General features: G+C 55.5%; 1 protein-coding gene across 4 annotated transcripts; it reads right to left on the reverse strand.

The window, feature by feature from the left end:
- Positions 1-17: 17 nt before the first annotated feature.
- On the reverse strand, positions 18-11,351 carry LOC112060689 (uncharacterized). 4 transcript variants are annotated; one of them, XM_065561327.1, is made up of 5 exons: positions 11,163-11,351; positions 5,296-5,389; positions 4,456-4,589; positions 2,547-3,813; positions 18-1,752 (listed from the first exon to the last, which is right to left on the reverse strand). In XM_065561327.1, the coding sequence occupies exons 4-5, from the start codon at positions 3,795-3,797 to the stop codon at positions 1,597-1,599; spliced, it is 1,407 nt and encodes a 468-aa protein (XP_065417399.1). In that variant the 5' UTR covers positions 3,798-3,813; positions 4,456-4,589; positions 5,296-5,389; positions 11,163-11,351; the 3' UTR covers positions 18-1,596. The 4 variants fall into 4 exon arrangements, with proteins under 4 accessions (XP_065417399.1, XP_065417398.1, XP_042698906.2 ...); XM_065561326.1 differs by lacking the exon at positions 11,163-11,351 and adding an exon at positions 8,708-9,745; XM_042842972.2 differs by lacking the exons at positions 5,296-5,389; positions 11,163-11,351 and adding an exon at positions 8,708-9,745.
- Positions 11,352-11,718: the final 367 nt, after the last annotated feature.

Consider the following 11,718-nt stretch of genomic DNA (forward strand, 5'->3'; position numbering starts at 1 on the left):
ATTAAGAGGCAGCAGGCTTAAAACAAATAAAAGGAAGTTCTTCTTCACACAGTGCACAGTCAACTTGTGGAACTCCTTACCTGAGGAGGTTGTGAAGGCTAGGACTATAACAGCGTTTAAAAGAACTGGATAAATTCATGGTGGTTAAGTCCATTGATGGCTATTAGCCAGGATGGGTAAGGAATGGTATCCCTAGCCTCTGTTTGTCAGAGGGTGGAGATGGATGGCAGGAGAGAGATCACTTGATCATTGCCTATTAGGTACCCCAGAGGGAGTGAACCTGGCATTGGCCACTGTTGGTAGACAGGATACTGGGCTAGATGGACCTTTGGTCTGACCCGGTACGGCTGTTCTTATATTCTGGCTTTACCCTTGTTTGTAGAGCCTGGCCCGACCCTTGCTGGGGGGGGGGGAAACCTATGAAAAGCCAGCTGCTCGTGCTCTCCCATCACCAGCATCTCTGCCACGGCGCTGAACTGCTTGGAGTTACAGGGGAATCTTGCCTACAGCGGAAATGACTGGCCCAGGGGGTAATGGGAGTGGCTGCCCAGTCTCCATCTACCCCAGACTCATGCAGCAGAATTCAGTGCCCAGGACAAGGATGTAAACGCCACAAACGTGCGAGTCTCAGCCTGGCCAGGCTGGGCCTGAGACGTGGGGCATCAGCCAGGTTACAAAGGGCAAGCAGAGCAGTTCCCAAAGTCTGGGTCGTGGCCCCAAGTGGGGTCGTTCCATCAGTGGCGGTGGCTGTGGCAAGCCCAAGTATATGGAGGATGCCATTTTGGGCTACTAACTGGCGTCCTCCATGCGGCATGACCCCATGGATACAGTGCAATAGGGGGGCAAAGATTCCTAGCAGGGCGCTCTGGGGGCCCAGCTCTGGGGGCTGCTGCTAAACTTGTGGATGGGGGCCCTAGGGCTGGGCTGGCCCAGGCCTTTGCTGATGGCATGTAATTTGGAGAGCTCCAGCCCTAGGCTGGTCCCTGGGGAACTGGAACCGCTTGTGGGCTCAGCTGGGACACAGCACAGACACCCCTATGGGTTACCTGGAAATACCATCGGCATCACCCAGCATCCTGGGTGCATTTTCTGCCCCCCTCTGGCGGCAGAGTCTAGGGCCGGCGCTGTGCGGGTCCTAGGTGGCAGGTGGGCTGAGTGTTGGGACGACAGGGACGCTGCAGGGAAGGATCAATTGAGTGATACACTGCTGGGGGTGGGGGGATGTTGGCGGCTCAAGGCTTTTGGCCTTGTTCCTCAGGACACTGAGCTGGCCTGGGGGGCCTGACTCTGCTGGGCAGGTGCCGCTAGTCCTTGCAGTCACAGCTGCGGGAGCTGAGTCCCTCCTGCTCTCACTTTCCAGGTTTAACTTCTGTTCCTGAAACACGTGCCCCCAAATCTCGGCGAGCCGCTGGCAGCAGCAGCTGTAGGGCTCCCACCCCTGGAAGGCAGGTCAGACTCCATCCAGGAGAGGGTGGTGTGGCAGACACGCATGTGCATTGAGCAACGCACACACATGCATACGGAGTCTGTCAATTAACAGAGGCAGCAAAACGGGGTCCAGTCCCTCCTGCCATTGTCCCTCCCCGAGGGCAGGACTCAGCCTTTATTTGTCGGCATGGGAGACGCGGTGGAGCAATGCCCGGAGTCACCGAGGGAAGCAGAGTCCGTCCTACTTGCTGGCAGGAGATGCTGTAGTGCGGCCTGGTCCCTGGCCTGTAGCGACTGCTCCAGCTCTCTGCAGCGCTGCTGCAACTGGGGAAGAGGAGAAGGCGTCACCCGTGCGCTGGCCCCTGTACTGACAGCAGGGTCGGGCCCTACAGGATTCCAATCCGGCTGCCACATCTGCCCTGAGAATCCTCGCCCGCCCCTTGTGGGAGCCCCTTTCTCCTACTAGATGGCCCCGCCCCCACTCCCTCCTGCTGCCCTCAGTCTCTCAGCTGGCCTGAGATCCATACCCTGGCTAGCAGTCTCCTCCTCGGGCCCCACATGGCCATTTGCACCCACAGGCCCATGTTCATCGATTTGCGTGCGTGCACACACACCCCAGGGCCTCTCTCTCACATACATACACTCACTCGGAGGCTCAGGTCCACACACACCCCTGGCCCCCTCTCTCACAGTCTCAGGCCCACCGACACCCCACGCCCCTTCTCGCCCGTACACACTCACACTCTCGGGCCCACAGACACCCCACGCCCCTTCTCGCGCGCACACGCTCACTCACACTCTCGGGCCCACAGACACCCCACGCCCCTTCTCGCGCGCACACGCTCACTCACACTCTCGGGCCCACAGACACCCCACGCCCCTTCTCGCACACACACACACTCTCGGGCCCACCGACACCCCACGCCCCTTCTCGTGCGCACACGCTCACTCACACTCTCGGGCCCACAGACACCCAGAGGCCCCCACACCACAAACACAGGCCCACACCCTCACTGTGTGTGTGGGGGGGAATACACCTGACACTCCAGAATGTGGCGTCACCCACACACCATTCAGGGATGAGATTCGCGACCCGTGACAGCAGCTAAGCCTCTTACTGCATCAAGCTGCCGAAGAAGACATGGTCTCAGCTCCAGCTCCAGCAGCCAGTCGCTCTGCAAGATGCTCTTACGATACTCCTCCAGCTCCATGTGCCGCCCCAGGTCCTCCAGCTGTCTGAGCGTTGCCTGGCACTGGCTGCTAAGCAGCGGCATGTCCCAGTCTGCCTGCTCCAGTCTCTGCTGGAAAACGTCGAGCTTGCGCCTTGTGTCTTGCTGCTCCAGCTGCAGGCTGGAGATGCTCTGGGTTAGCTCGTGCAGCTGAGTTTCCAGCACTCCAGCACGTTCCACTCGCCAGAGCAGGGCCATCAGCTCCTCGCGACTCTCCCGCAGCTTGGTTCGCGTCGCACTGATGTTGCCCAGCCAGCCACATCCATCGTGGGAGCTGCAGCTGCTGCTGCTTCTCCTGGGTCTGGGATGTAACTGGCCTGAGAAACTGCTGCAGCCGTTGGCAGACTCAGGGAGGCTGATGGCCACTCCATTCCTCCAGGGCTCAGAGGTGCCAGGAGCCAGCCCAGTTCTACGCTCGCCCTTCTCCTGGCCCGGCTCTGGTGGCAGCTGGAAGACGCTGTATCTGCTTCTGTGGAGACTGAGCCACTGCCTGGCAAGCGCCGCCGTGGCCAAGCTCTTGTGAAAGATGTCAGGGACCAGCCTCAGAACCTTCACGACGGGGCCAATGTTGGCAAAGCCCCGCAGGGCGCACAGGCTCTGGGGGCCGAAGACTCGGTCGTCAATCACTCCCCGGGTGAGCAGCAAGGCCCACTTCCTCCTGACGGCAAACAGTTGCTTGGCGATATCTGCGATGGAGGTCACAGCGTGGGGCCTCTTCTCCCCACTGTGCCCAGCACCAGATCCGCTGCGGGAACCCACGGGAGACCGGCACTCAGCCCTGGCATACAGCTCATCGTGGACATACAGGTGCTCACACAAAGGGAACACGACCTTGGCATCAAACGTCTCTTTTAAAGCATTTAAGTACCCCAGGTAGGAGCCAAGCCAGGCGACGTAGCCAGGGACATCACAACTCTCAGCGCTGCCTGTCATTTTCACAGTGTCCTGGCATGGCCAGTCCCTGCCCTCAACAAGCTTTTCCAGCTGCTCCAGGCTTTTCACCTCCCAGGTCGCGCTCCCGGGGAGCAGCAGCAGCAGCACGTTGTGAAGCGTGTGCAGGTCAAAGTCTTTCTGGCAGCTCTGCACTTGTGCCTCGAAGGCACGGATCTCGTCCTGGAGGGCAGAATACAAGGTTTCCATGGATGGTCTGGGTGACCTGAGATGGCAGAAAGGAGGTGGAGAAATATAAGCTGAGCATGCACCACTCTGGCCCCCAGAGCCAACCCCACAGATCCCACTGCAGCTAGAGGGCAGCCGAAAGGTGGGCGAGTAGCAAGGACCATTGGAGAAAATACATGATGCAGCTGCTGGTCAGTGGGTACTTTGCACTGAGCAGCAGCCTGGGGAGGGAGAAGCACTAGGCTAGCCAACAGCCATCTTTCTATCTAGCATTATCCAGGCAAATAAAATACATAAGATCTGGTGCAGAGCAAAACAGCCTGGCCAAAACCGGGGAGAGAGAGACCATCGACGCTGAGCAAGTTGCTGCGCCCTCTCTTAGCTAAGCTGCATGTACTCAGCCTTCATCGACGTGCCCCACTGCTGCTGATCTCTTGCGTGTAGCTCAGGCAAGTTTCAGATCAAACCGCAGTACCTGTGATCACGGGCTGGCACTCACCCCCACCGCGAGCCTGGCGGCCAGGCCAAGCAGAATTCATAACTCTTACAGCTGTACAGACTGTCACTGGGCCGGCTGCCGGGGGCTCTCAGGGCTATGGAGCTACGGCCGAGAGGCCACGGATTCCAAGCTTCACTTGGACAAACAGTAGCATGTGAAGGTCCCAAAACAAGGGTCTACCTCAGGGCTCAGTTCTAGCTCTGACACCTTTCAACCTCTTCACAAATGACTTCCCAACACCATGGCCAGGCGTTTTATCTACGCAGATGACAGCTGTCTGGAAGCACAGGACCAGGGTTTCAATCACAGCAGTCCTAAATGGTGACATGAAAGAGAGATGGCCACTGCTGCAAAGGATGGAGACTTAAACCTTGTACCAAAAAGATTATTTCTGAATGGCTTCTTTCCCCACTCACTGCCCCGGGTCTGCTGCAGGGAGCAGGTAGAGTCTCTCCCTCTCCCCCCTCCCGTGAGAATGAAGGATGGCCCTCTGCTCCTGCCCCTCCCTCCCCACAGCACCCAGATGGGAAGGGGCAGAGAGGACCCCGCTGCAGCCTCCCTCTCCCCCACCCCAGACTGGGAGAGCAGGGTGGAGATCCCTAGGAGGAGCAGAGGTGAGGTGTGTGGGGGGATTAATGTGGGGTCTGGGGGACAGGATTGATTCCTGGCTGGGGGGGTATAGGGGTGGGCAGATGTGGGACTGTGCTAGTCACATACACACACACACACACCCATTTTTTCAGATCACATTGCGCGCTGAATGGGAGGTGAGAACAGCAGTGGTGTGTAACCCACACCTGCCTGTTACAGAGCAAGCAGGAGCTGGCAAAACATGGCTGTGTTTAATGCGTTCACAGGGCGCGTGTCGGACGCGTGTGTTTAAGGCGTTCACAGGGCGCGTGTCGGACGCGTGTGTTTAAGGCGTTCACAGGGCGCGTGTCGGACGCGTGTGTTTAAGGCGTTGGGTATTGATGCTGATGTGCTGCGGAAATCGGGGCCCGGCCTCAGGACACAGCTCACCTGTGCTGTGCGGGAACGCAGCTGCAGCATGCTGGCCTCAGGCGTCTGTGCTCTCGTGCAGCAGACTCGAAATTCAGTGGCAACCGGAGCTAAACTGCAGACGTGAGGTATTTATGCAATGAAACAGGAACATGGGCTTTGGCCAGAGCCAGTCCTTGTCTTCTCTACTTCAACATCCAATTACACATTTGACTGGTAAGCCCTTAGTCCTGGGGCCTGACCCCCTAGAGAGCCCTAGAGCAAAGGCCCGAAGGGACCAGCAGATCATTCTAGTCTGACTTCCTGTGTCTCACAGATCACACCCAGCACCTGCACACTAAACCTAACAACTGAAATTAGACCAAAGTATTGCAGCCCATAGGAGCCTAGACTTTACATGTCCCAAGCAGAGAACAGGAGGGACTGAGGGACACCAGAACCAAGGACCCTGCAATGTCAGGGAAACGATTAGGCGAGATCCACCCAGATAATCCTGGCAAATGACCTGCACCCGCACACTGCAGAGGAGGGTGAAAAAACCAGAAGGTTCCTGCCAATCTGACCTGGTGGAAATTCCTTCCTGACCCCACATGGGGCGATCAGTTAGAAGCTGAGCATGAGCCAGCCAGCCACGCTCCTGAGAGAGAGTGCTCGGTGCCACCCCAGAGCCCTGGCCCTCCCCATCCAGTGTCTCATGTCTAGCCCTGGCCATCCCTGAGGTTTCAAAGGAAGGAGATTAAAAAGCCCTCCCAGAATACACTGGGGGAAAATCCCTTCCTGACTCCTGCAAGTGGCTAGCTGTAACCCGGAAGCATGAGCTTTTAGGCACATAAGACATAAACCAGAAGTGAGTCCCAGGGCTGTTAAGCCTCCTCCCCAAGCAACCACATCCCACAGTTGCACTCCTAAATCTGTAGGCAGCTTGGTAGTGATATCTATTGGTGAACAGGGAGAAGCGCAGCCCAGAGCTGCAGGTGAGCTCCAGGCGGGCAGGGGCTCCAGGGGGAGGGAGCTTTCTGCTGGCAGCTGTTAGCGAGCCAGGGGAAATGACAGACTGGGCCAGGGCCCATTTGCATTTCAGTTATTTCACAGTTTGGGACATTCTGCTTAAAATACAATTAAGTTTGGAGTTTCAGGGCAATAAAGTGCTATTGAGCTTGTTGGGAAATGACGGGACAAGAGATCGACCCCAAGCGGCCTGGGTCACCCTGACCACGACCGTAGTCAGGAACAGTTGGGTAAGGCAGGTGTGTTTAACTATTTTCCTTCTGAGGCCCACCCAACATGCTATAAAATTTTCATGGCCTCTCCTGTGCTACAATAGCCGGTTTTCTGCATATTAAAGCTTGGGCTGGTGTTAGGGGTTAGCAAGCAGGGTAACTGCCTGGGGCCTTATGCCACAGGGGCCCCCAGGAAGCTACCTTGCTCAGGCTTTGGCTTCAGCCCTGGGTGATAGGGCCCTGGGCTTCAGCCCCAGGCAGTGGGGCTTTGAATTTCTGCCCTGGGCCCCAGCAACTCGAAGGCTAGGTCTACACTACGGGGGGGGGGGGTCGACCTAAGATACGCAACTTCAGCTACGTGAAGTTGCGTATTTTAGGTCGACTTACCTGGCTATGAGGACGGCGGCAAGTCGACTCCACTTCCGCCTCTTGCCGCGGTGGATTTCCGGAGTCGACGGCAGAGCCATCGGGGATCAATTTTATTGCGTCTTCACTAGACGCGATAAGTCGATCCCCAATAGATCGATTGCTACCCACCGATCCGGCGGGTAGTGAAGACGTGCCCTAAGGATGGCCCTGCTTGGTTGACCCCCTGAAAGCTGCTTAGGGAACCCCAGGGGGCCCAGACTCCTGGTTGAGAACCACTGGGGTAAGAGGGAGCCTGGAAAGGGCCAAGAGAGAAGAGGGAAAGTGAAGAGGTTTTTAGTAGTGGGTGAGAGTAGCTGGCTGGTGCTACTGCATCTGTGGGGGATCAGCTGTTGTTTGTTTTCTGAGGAGCTAAGCCTGCTGCAAAACAAAGGTACAAAGCTGGTGTGGGTGTGGCTGGGGGTGGCCAGCTGGGTGGGGCAGGGCTAGACTGAAGCCATAGGGAGAGCAGTACCCTAACTAAGGCATGGGAATGTGGGCTTTCCTAGTAAGCAATTGAAGCTGAAATCACTCCCGATGGGACAGGTGGAAGAGCCCCTGAAGCAGCCCGTGAGCACTGCCCTGTTATATTCCTTCATCTTCACCAACCCAGGCCAACAATCTGTGAGCAAGGGAGCTGGGGTAGAGGGAACTGGCCAGAACACATCGACCACGCACAAGTGCCAGAGGACTCAGGTTGGGATTATTGTTCAGATGCCCTGCAGTAGGATGGAGAGTTTACCTAATATTGCTAATTTATTAATTGCTGCTTTTCCCACATTCATTCTGTTGCCCCTCCTGTTATTCCCCCTAAAATGTCTCTTTGTTTTAAATCCCTGGACTCAGTGCTTGTGAGTAAGGAAATACTGCCCCCAAAGGTGCCCTGGGGGTATAGATAGTTTCCCAGGTTTTTGGGGAGACTGGCTGCGATGAGGTGCACTCCCCACACTGGTCCTGAGCGGGCTGAATGGGGTCCACTAGGCCTCAGCAGCTAATTAGGACACAAACAGGGTCGATGAGCTGGAGAAGGGGACCTACTCCTCTGGGTAGGTGATATAAAGCAGGAGAGGGAAGGCCTGTGGGCTCAGCTATGTGAGGGGTGACCTGCCCTGTGAGTAGCAGTCTGAGGGTGTGTACTCCACACATTGTCCCTGAGCGGGCTGAATGGGGCCCACTGGGCCTTAGCAGCTAATTAGGACACAAACAGGGGAGATGATCTGGAGGAAGCTAATTAGACAAAGGCTCACCTGTGAGGGAACAGGCCGTGCTTCTCCAAAGTGAGGGAGAAGGAAGCAGCCCATGAGGAAGGAGACTAGTACAATGGTGGAGATGCAGATCTGAACTGTTCACTGCAGGGCCCTGGCACCCAGACCAGAGTGTGGGCCTGGGCTCCCCTACCAGCCACTGCAGAGTGGGCCTGTTTGGGGATAGCGAACTGGAAGACTGCTGGAGTGACAGGCTCAGGGCCGTGGATGTGAGGACAGCCTGATGCTGGCTGCGTGGATAGAAGGGCTCCACTTCCAGGGCAGACTTTCAAAGTCTCCCCTGGAAGTGGAGCCCACTTAGTGACCTGGCTGGACGGTTGAGTCCTGAAGAGGCCGCAGCAGCTCCTGAACCGAGAGAGGGGCTGAGGGATGCTGTGTGACCCAGGGAAGGGGCCTTCCTTGGCTTTGAGCTATTCCCCAGAGCCACCAGGTGGAGGTGTCATCCCAGCAGTGAGTAAAGCCCCCCCTTAAGCCAGTGTTATTGAAGCCTCTAGGAAGAACCCCTGGAAAATTGAACCCAGACCTTTTTGCTGCCAACAATACCTGATCGTTTCCATAAATTTTCAGTTTTTCAAATGGCTGCAGAATGTTGTCTTGAGAATGCAGAAATATCTGGCAGGGACAGGAGAGGGTTTTTCCAGCTGGGTTGGGAGCAGCAGGGTTTTGAGGTACAGGGACAGTTTGAGATGATGGGGTAAGCGCATTAACGAGGTGTTCCTTCTTAAAGGGATAAGCTGTTGACTATACTGACACTTTCATTGTTCTCATTATGGTTCAGCCTAACATGCTATTGAGATGAATGGGGCAGGAAGGGTGATCCAACAGCAAGTATCAAAAATTGGGACAGAGAGTGGGGGGTAATAGGAGCCTATATAAGAAAAAGCCCCAAATATAGGGACTGTCCCTATAAAATCTGGACATCTGGTCACCCTAGGGCAGGTCACTGGTCTTTCTCTGAAGACTGCATCAGTTACACTGCTTATGTTTCAATGTCTTTTTGTGTGCACACAGACTAGAAATGCCATTCTTTTAAATGAAAGAATAGATGCTGGACCACTGTTCTGCAGCAGAGGGGAATTCGGTGGCAATTCCACATCTGTGGAATGCATCCTGTAGCCATTTATCAAAGATCTAGGTGTCTGTAGTGTGTGCAGAGGGTGGGTTGTGGAAAAGGTTGCGTGTGTGATGCCCTGTCCCTTTAAATGTTTGAGCACTTCCCTTCCCCAATTCAAAGCCTCCCTTTCCTGTTGGCTTCCTTGTGTTGCAAGAAGAGTCAAGCAATCACAGCACACAGCTGGGCTTGTCAGCTGTGTCTGGGTCAATCTCCTTCTCTGCTGGGTCCAGAACGATCAGTATTGTCTGAGCTGATTTCACTAATGAGCTGGTGGGAGTAGGAGTAAACTACCCTCACCTGACACTTCAGATTAAATTAAACTGGGAGGAGCTGTGAGTGCCGGGGAACAAAGGGTGCTGGAGACCAGAATTCTGGTCAGGAAGGGGCTCAGACACTAGTGATGGCCACCAAGAGAGGAGCTGAGGGACATCAAGAAAGATTCAGCTAATAAATCTGGGGGGAAAGTACCCAAACCCTAATCCATTCCCCAGGGTCACTGGGGAGCAGGAATGGCTGAGAGAACAAGCAGGCAGTTGAGGATAGAATTAGATGTAGATGTGCAATGGGGTATAGCTGCAAGGTCTGGGCAGTATAGGTCTGAATGCACAAAGGCACCATCACCTCAGAGAGCCCAGAGGTCACAGTGCTGGTGGGCTGCATCTGGAATGAGGTTAAATTCTGGGTCCTTGATCATCAAAAGTGCCTGGAACGTCTGGGCCTGGGAGTGGTGAGAAGAGCCAAGCGCAGAGCAGGGGTGGGGGGATTCCTCCTCTATCTTGGAATGTGCCACTGGGGCTTGGGAGGGTGTGAAGACAGGCTGCACATCTGGGAAGGGCGTGAAGCCCAAGTGGGGAGAGGCTGGCTGGGGTGGGAGCTGTCGTGAAATGAATATCGGGAACTGCATTCTGAGGGTGAGCTGCATTCTATATCAGAGGGATAAATACCAGGGAGGGAGAGGAATTATTTAAGCTCTGTACCAATGTGGACACAAGAACAAATGGATACAAACTGGCCATCAGGAAGTTTAGACTTGAAATTAGACAAAGGTTTCTAACCATCAGAGGAGTGACATTCTGGAATAGACTTCCAAGGGGAGCAGTGGGGGCAAAAGACATATCTGGCTTCAAGACTGAGCTTGATAAGTTTATGGAGGGGATGGTATGATGGGATAGCCTCATTTTGGCAATTAATTGATCTTTGACTATTAGCGGTAAATATGCCCAATGGCCTGTGATGGGATGTTAGATGGGATGGGATCTGAGTTACTACAGAGAATTCTTTCCTGGGTGTCTGGTTTGTGAGTCTTGCCCACATGCTCAGGGTTTAGCTGATTGCCATATTTGGGGTTGGGAAGGAACTAGAGCAGATTGGCAGAGGCCCTGGGGGTTTTTTCGCTTTCCTCTGCAGCGTGGGGCATGGGTTGCTTGCTGGAGGACTCTCTGCACCTTGAAGTCTTTAAACCACAATTTGAGGACTTCAATAGCTCAGACATAGGTTAGGGGTTTGTTACAGGAGTGGGTGGGTGAGATTCTGTGGCCTGCATTGTGCAGGAGGTCAGACTAGACGATCATAATGGTCCCTTCTGACCTTAACGTCTATGAGTCTATTAGGCTGTGTCTGTGTTTCCCAAGCACTGGACTGGACACTAGAAAATGTCCTGTGGGGGCCATGCTTGGCCGGGCCTCTAGGTGGATGCGGCTAACTCCCAGATGCCCCAGAGATGAGTGCTGTGGAAATGCTGTCAATACAATAAACTAACAGGTCTCTTCAACCTGGACCACTGTGCTTCTCCTGCATTTCCCCCCGCCCACTGGTCCCCTCTCATCCTTCCATGTCCCCTGTCTCCTTCCCTACAAAGCCAGTTCTCTGAAGCTGAGAACTTACCAGCTCTGGGAAAGGCAGCCGCTGGCAGAGAGGAGGAAGTGCTGGAGCTGGGTTCTGCTGCACTGAGCCCTTTGCTCTCTGCCATGGAGGAGAGGCAGGGCTCACAAACCTACCTCACCATGGAAACAGCAAGTTCGGACATGCTGCAAACACTGGGCTCCATAAGCACCAGCCCTGTAGCCTATCATGCCCAGCCCCAGGCAGTGGGGGAGGAGTGCTGGCTCCAGGGGGAGGGAGTGCCTGGGTATTCCAGTCTCAGCCCCTCCCAGCAGGGGCCACTGTAGGCAGGGGGGCAGGAGCGCTGGCTGTGGGGGAGCTCCCAACTATTCTAGTCCCAGTATCTCCTAGCTGGGGGTGCTGCAGGGAGTGGGTCAGGAGTGCTGGCTGCTGGGGGAGGAGAATGATACTCCTGGGTACCCCAGTCCTGGCCCCAGGGCTGAAAGTGTCCTAGGCCTGGCAAATCAAGTTTTCTACAACTCCAGGCAGGTCCCTGGGGGGGGCCACGTTTCGCCTGTCAGGAAGCGGGGCCTGCGGCACAGACAGGGTCTGGGCCACC

This window comes from Chrysemys picta, chromosome 11, assembly GCF_011386835.1.
Source record: "Chrysemys picta bellii isolate R12L10 chromosome 11, ASM1138683v2, whole genome shotgun sequence".
NCBI classification, from domain to species: domain Eukaryota; kingdom Metazoa; phylum Chordata; order Testudines; family Emydidae; genus Chrysemys; species Chrysemys picta.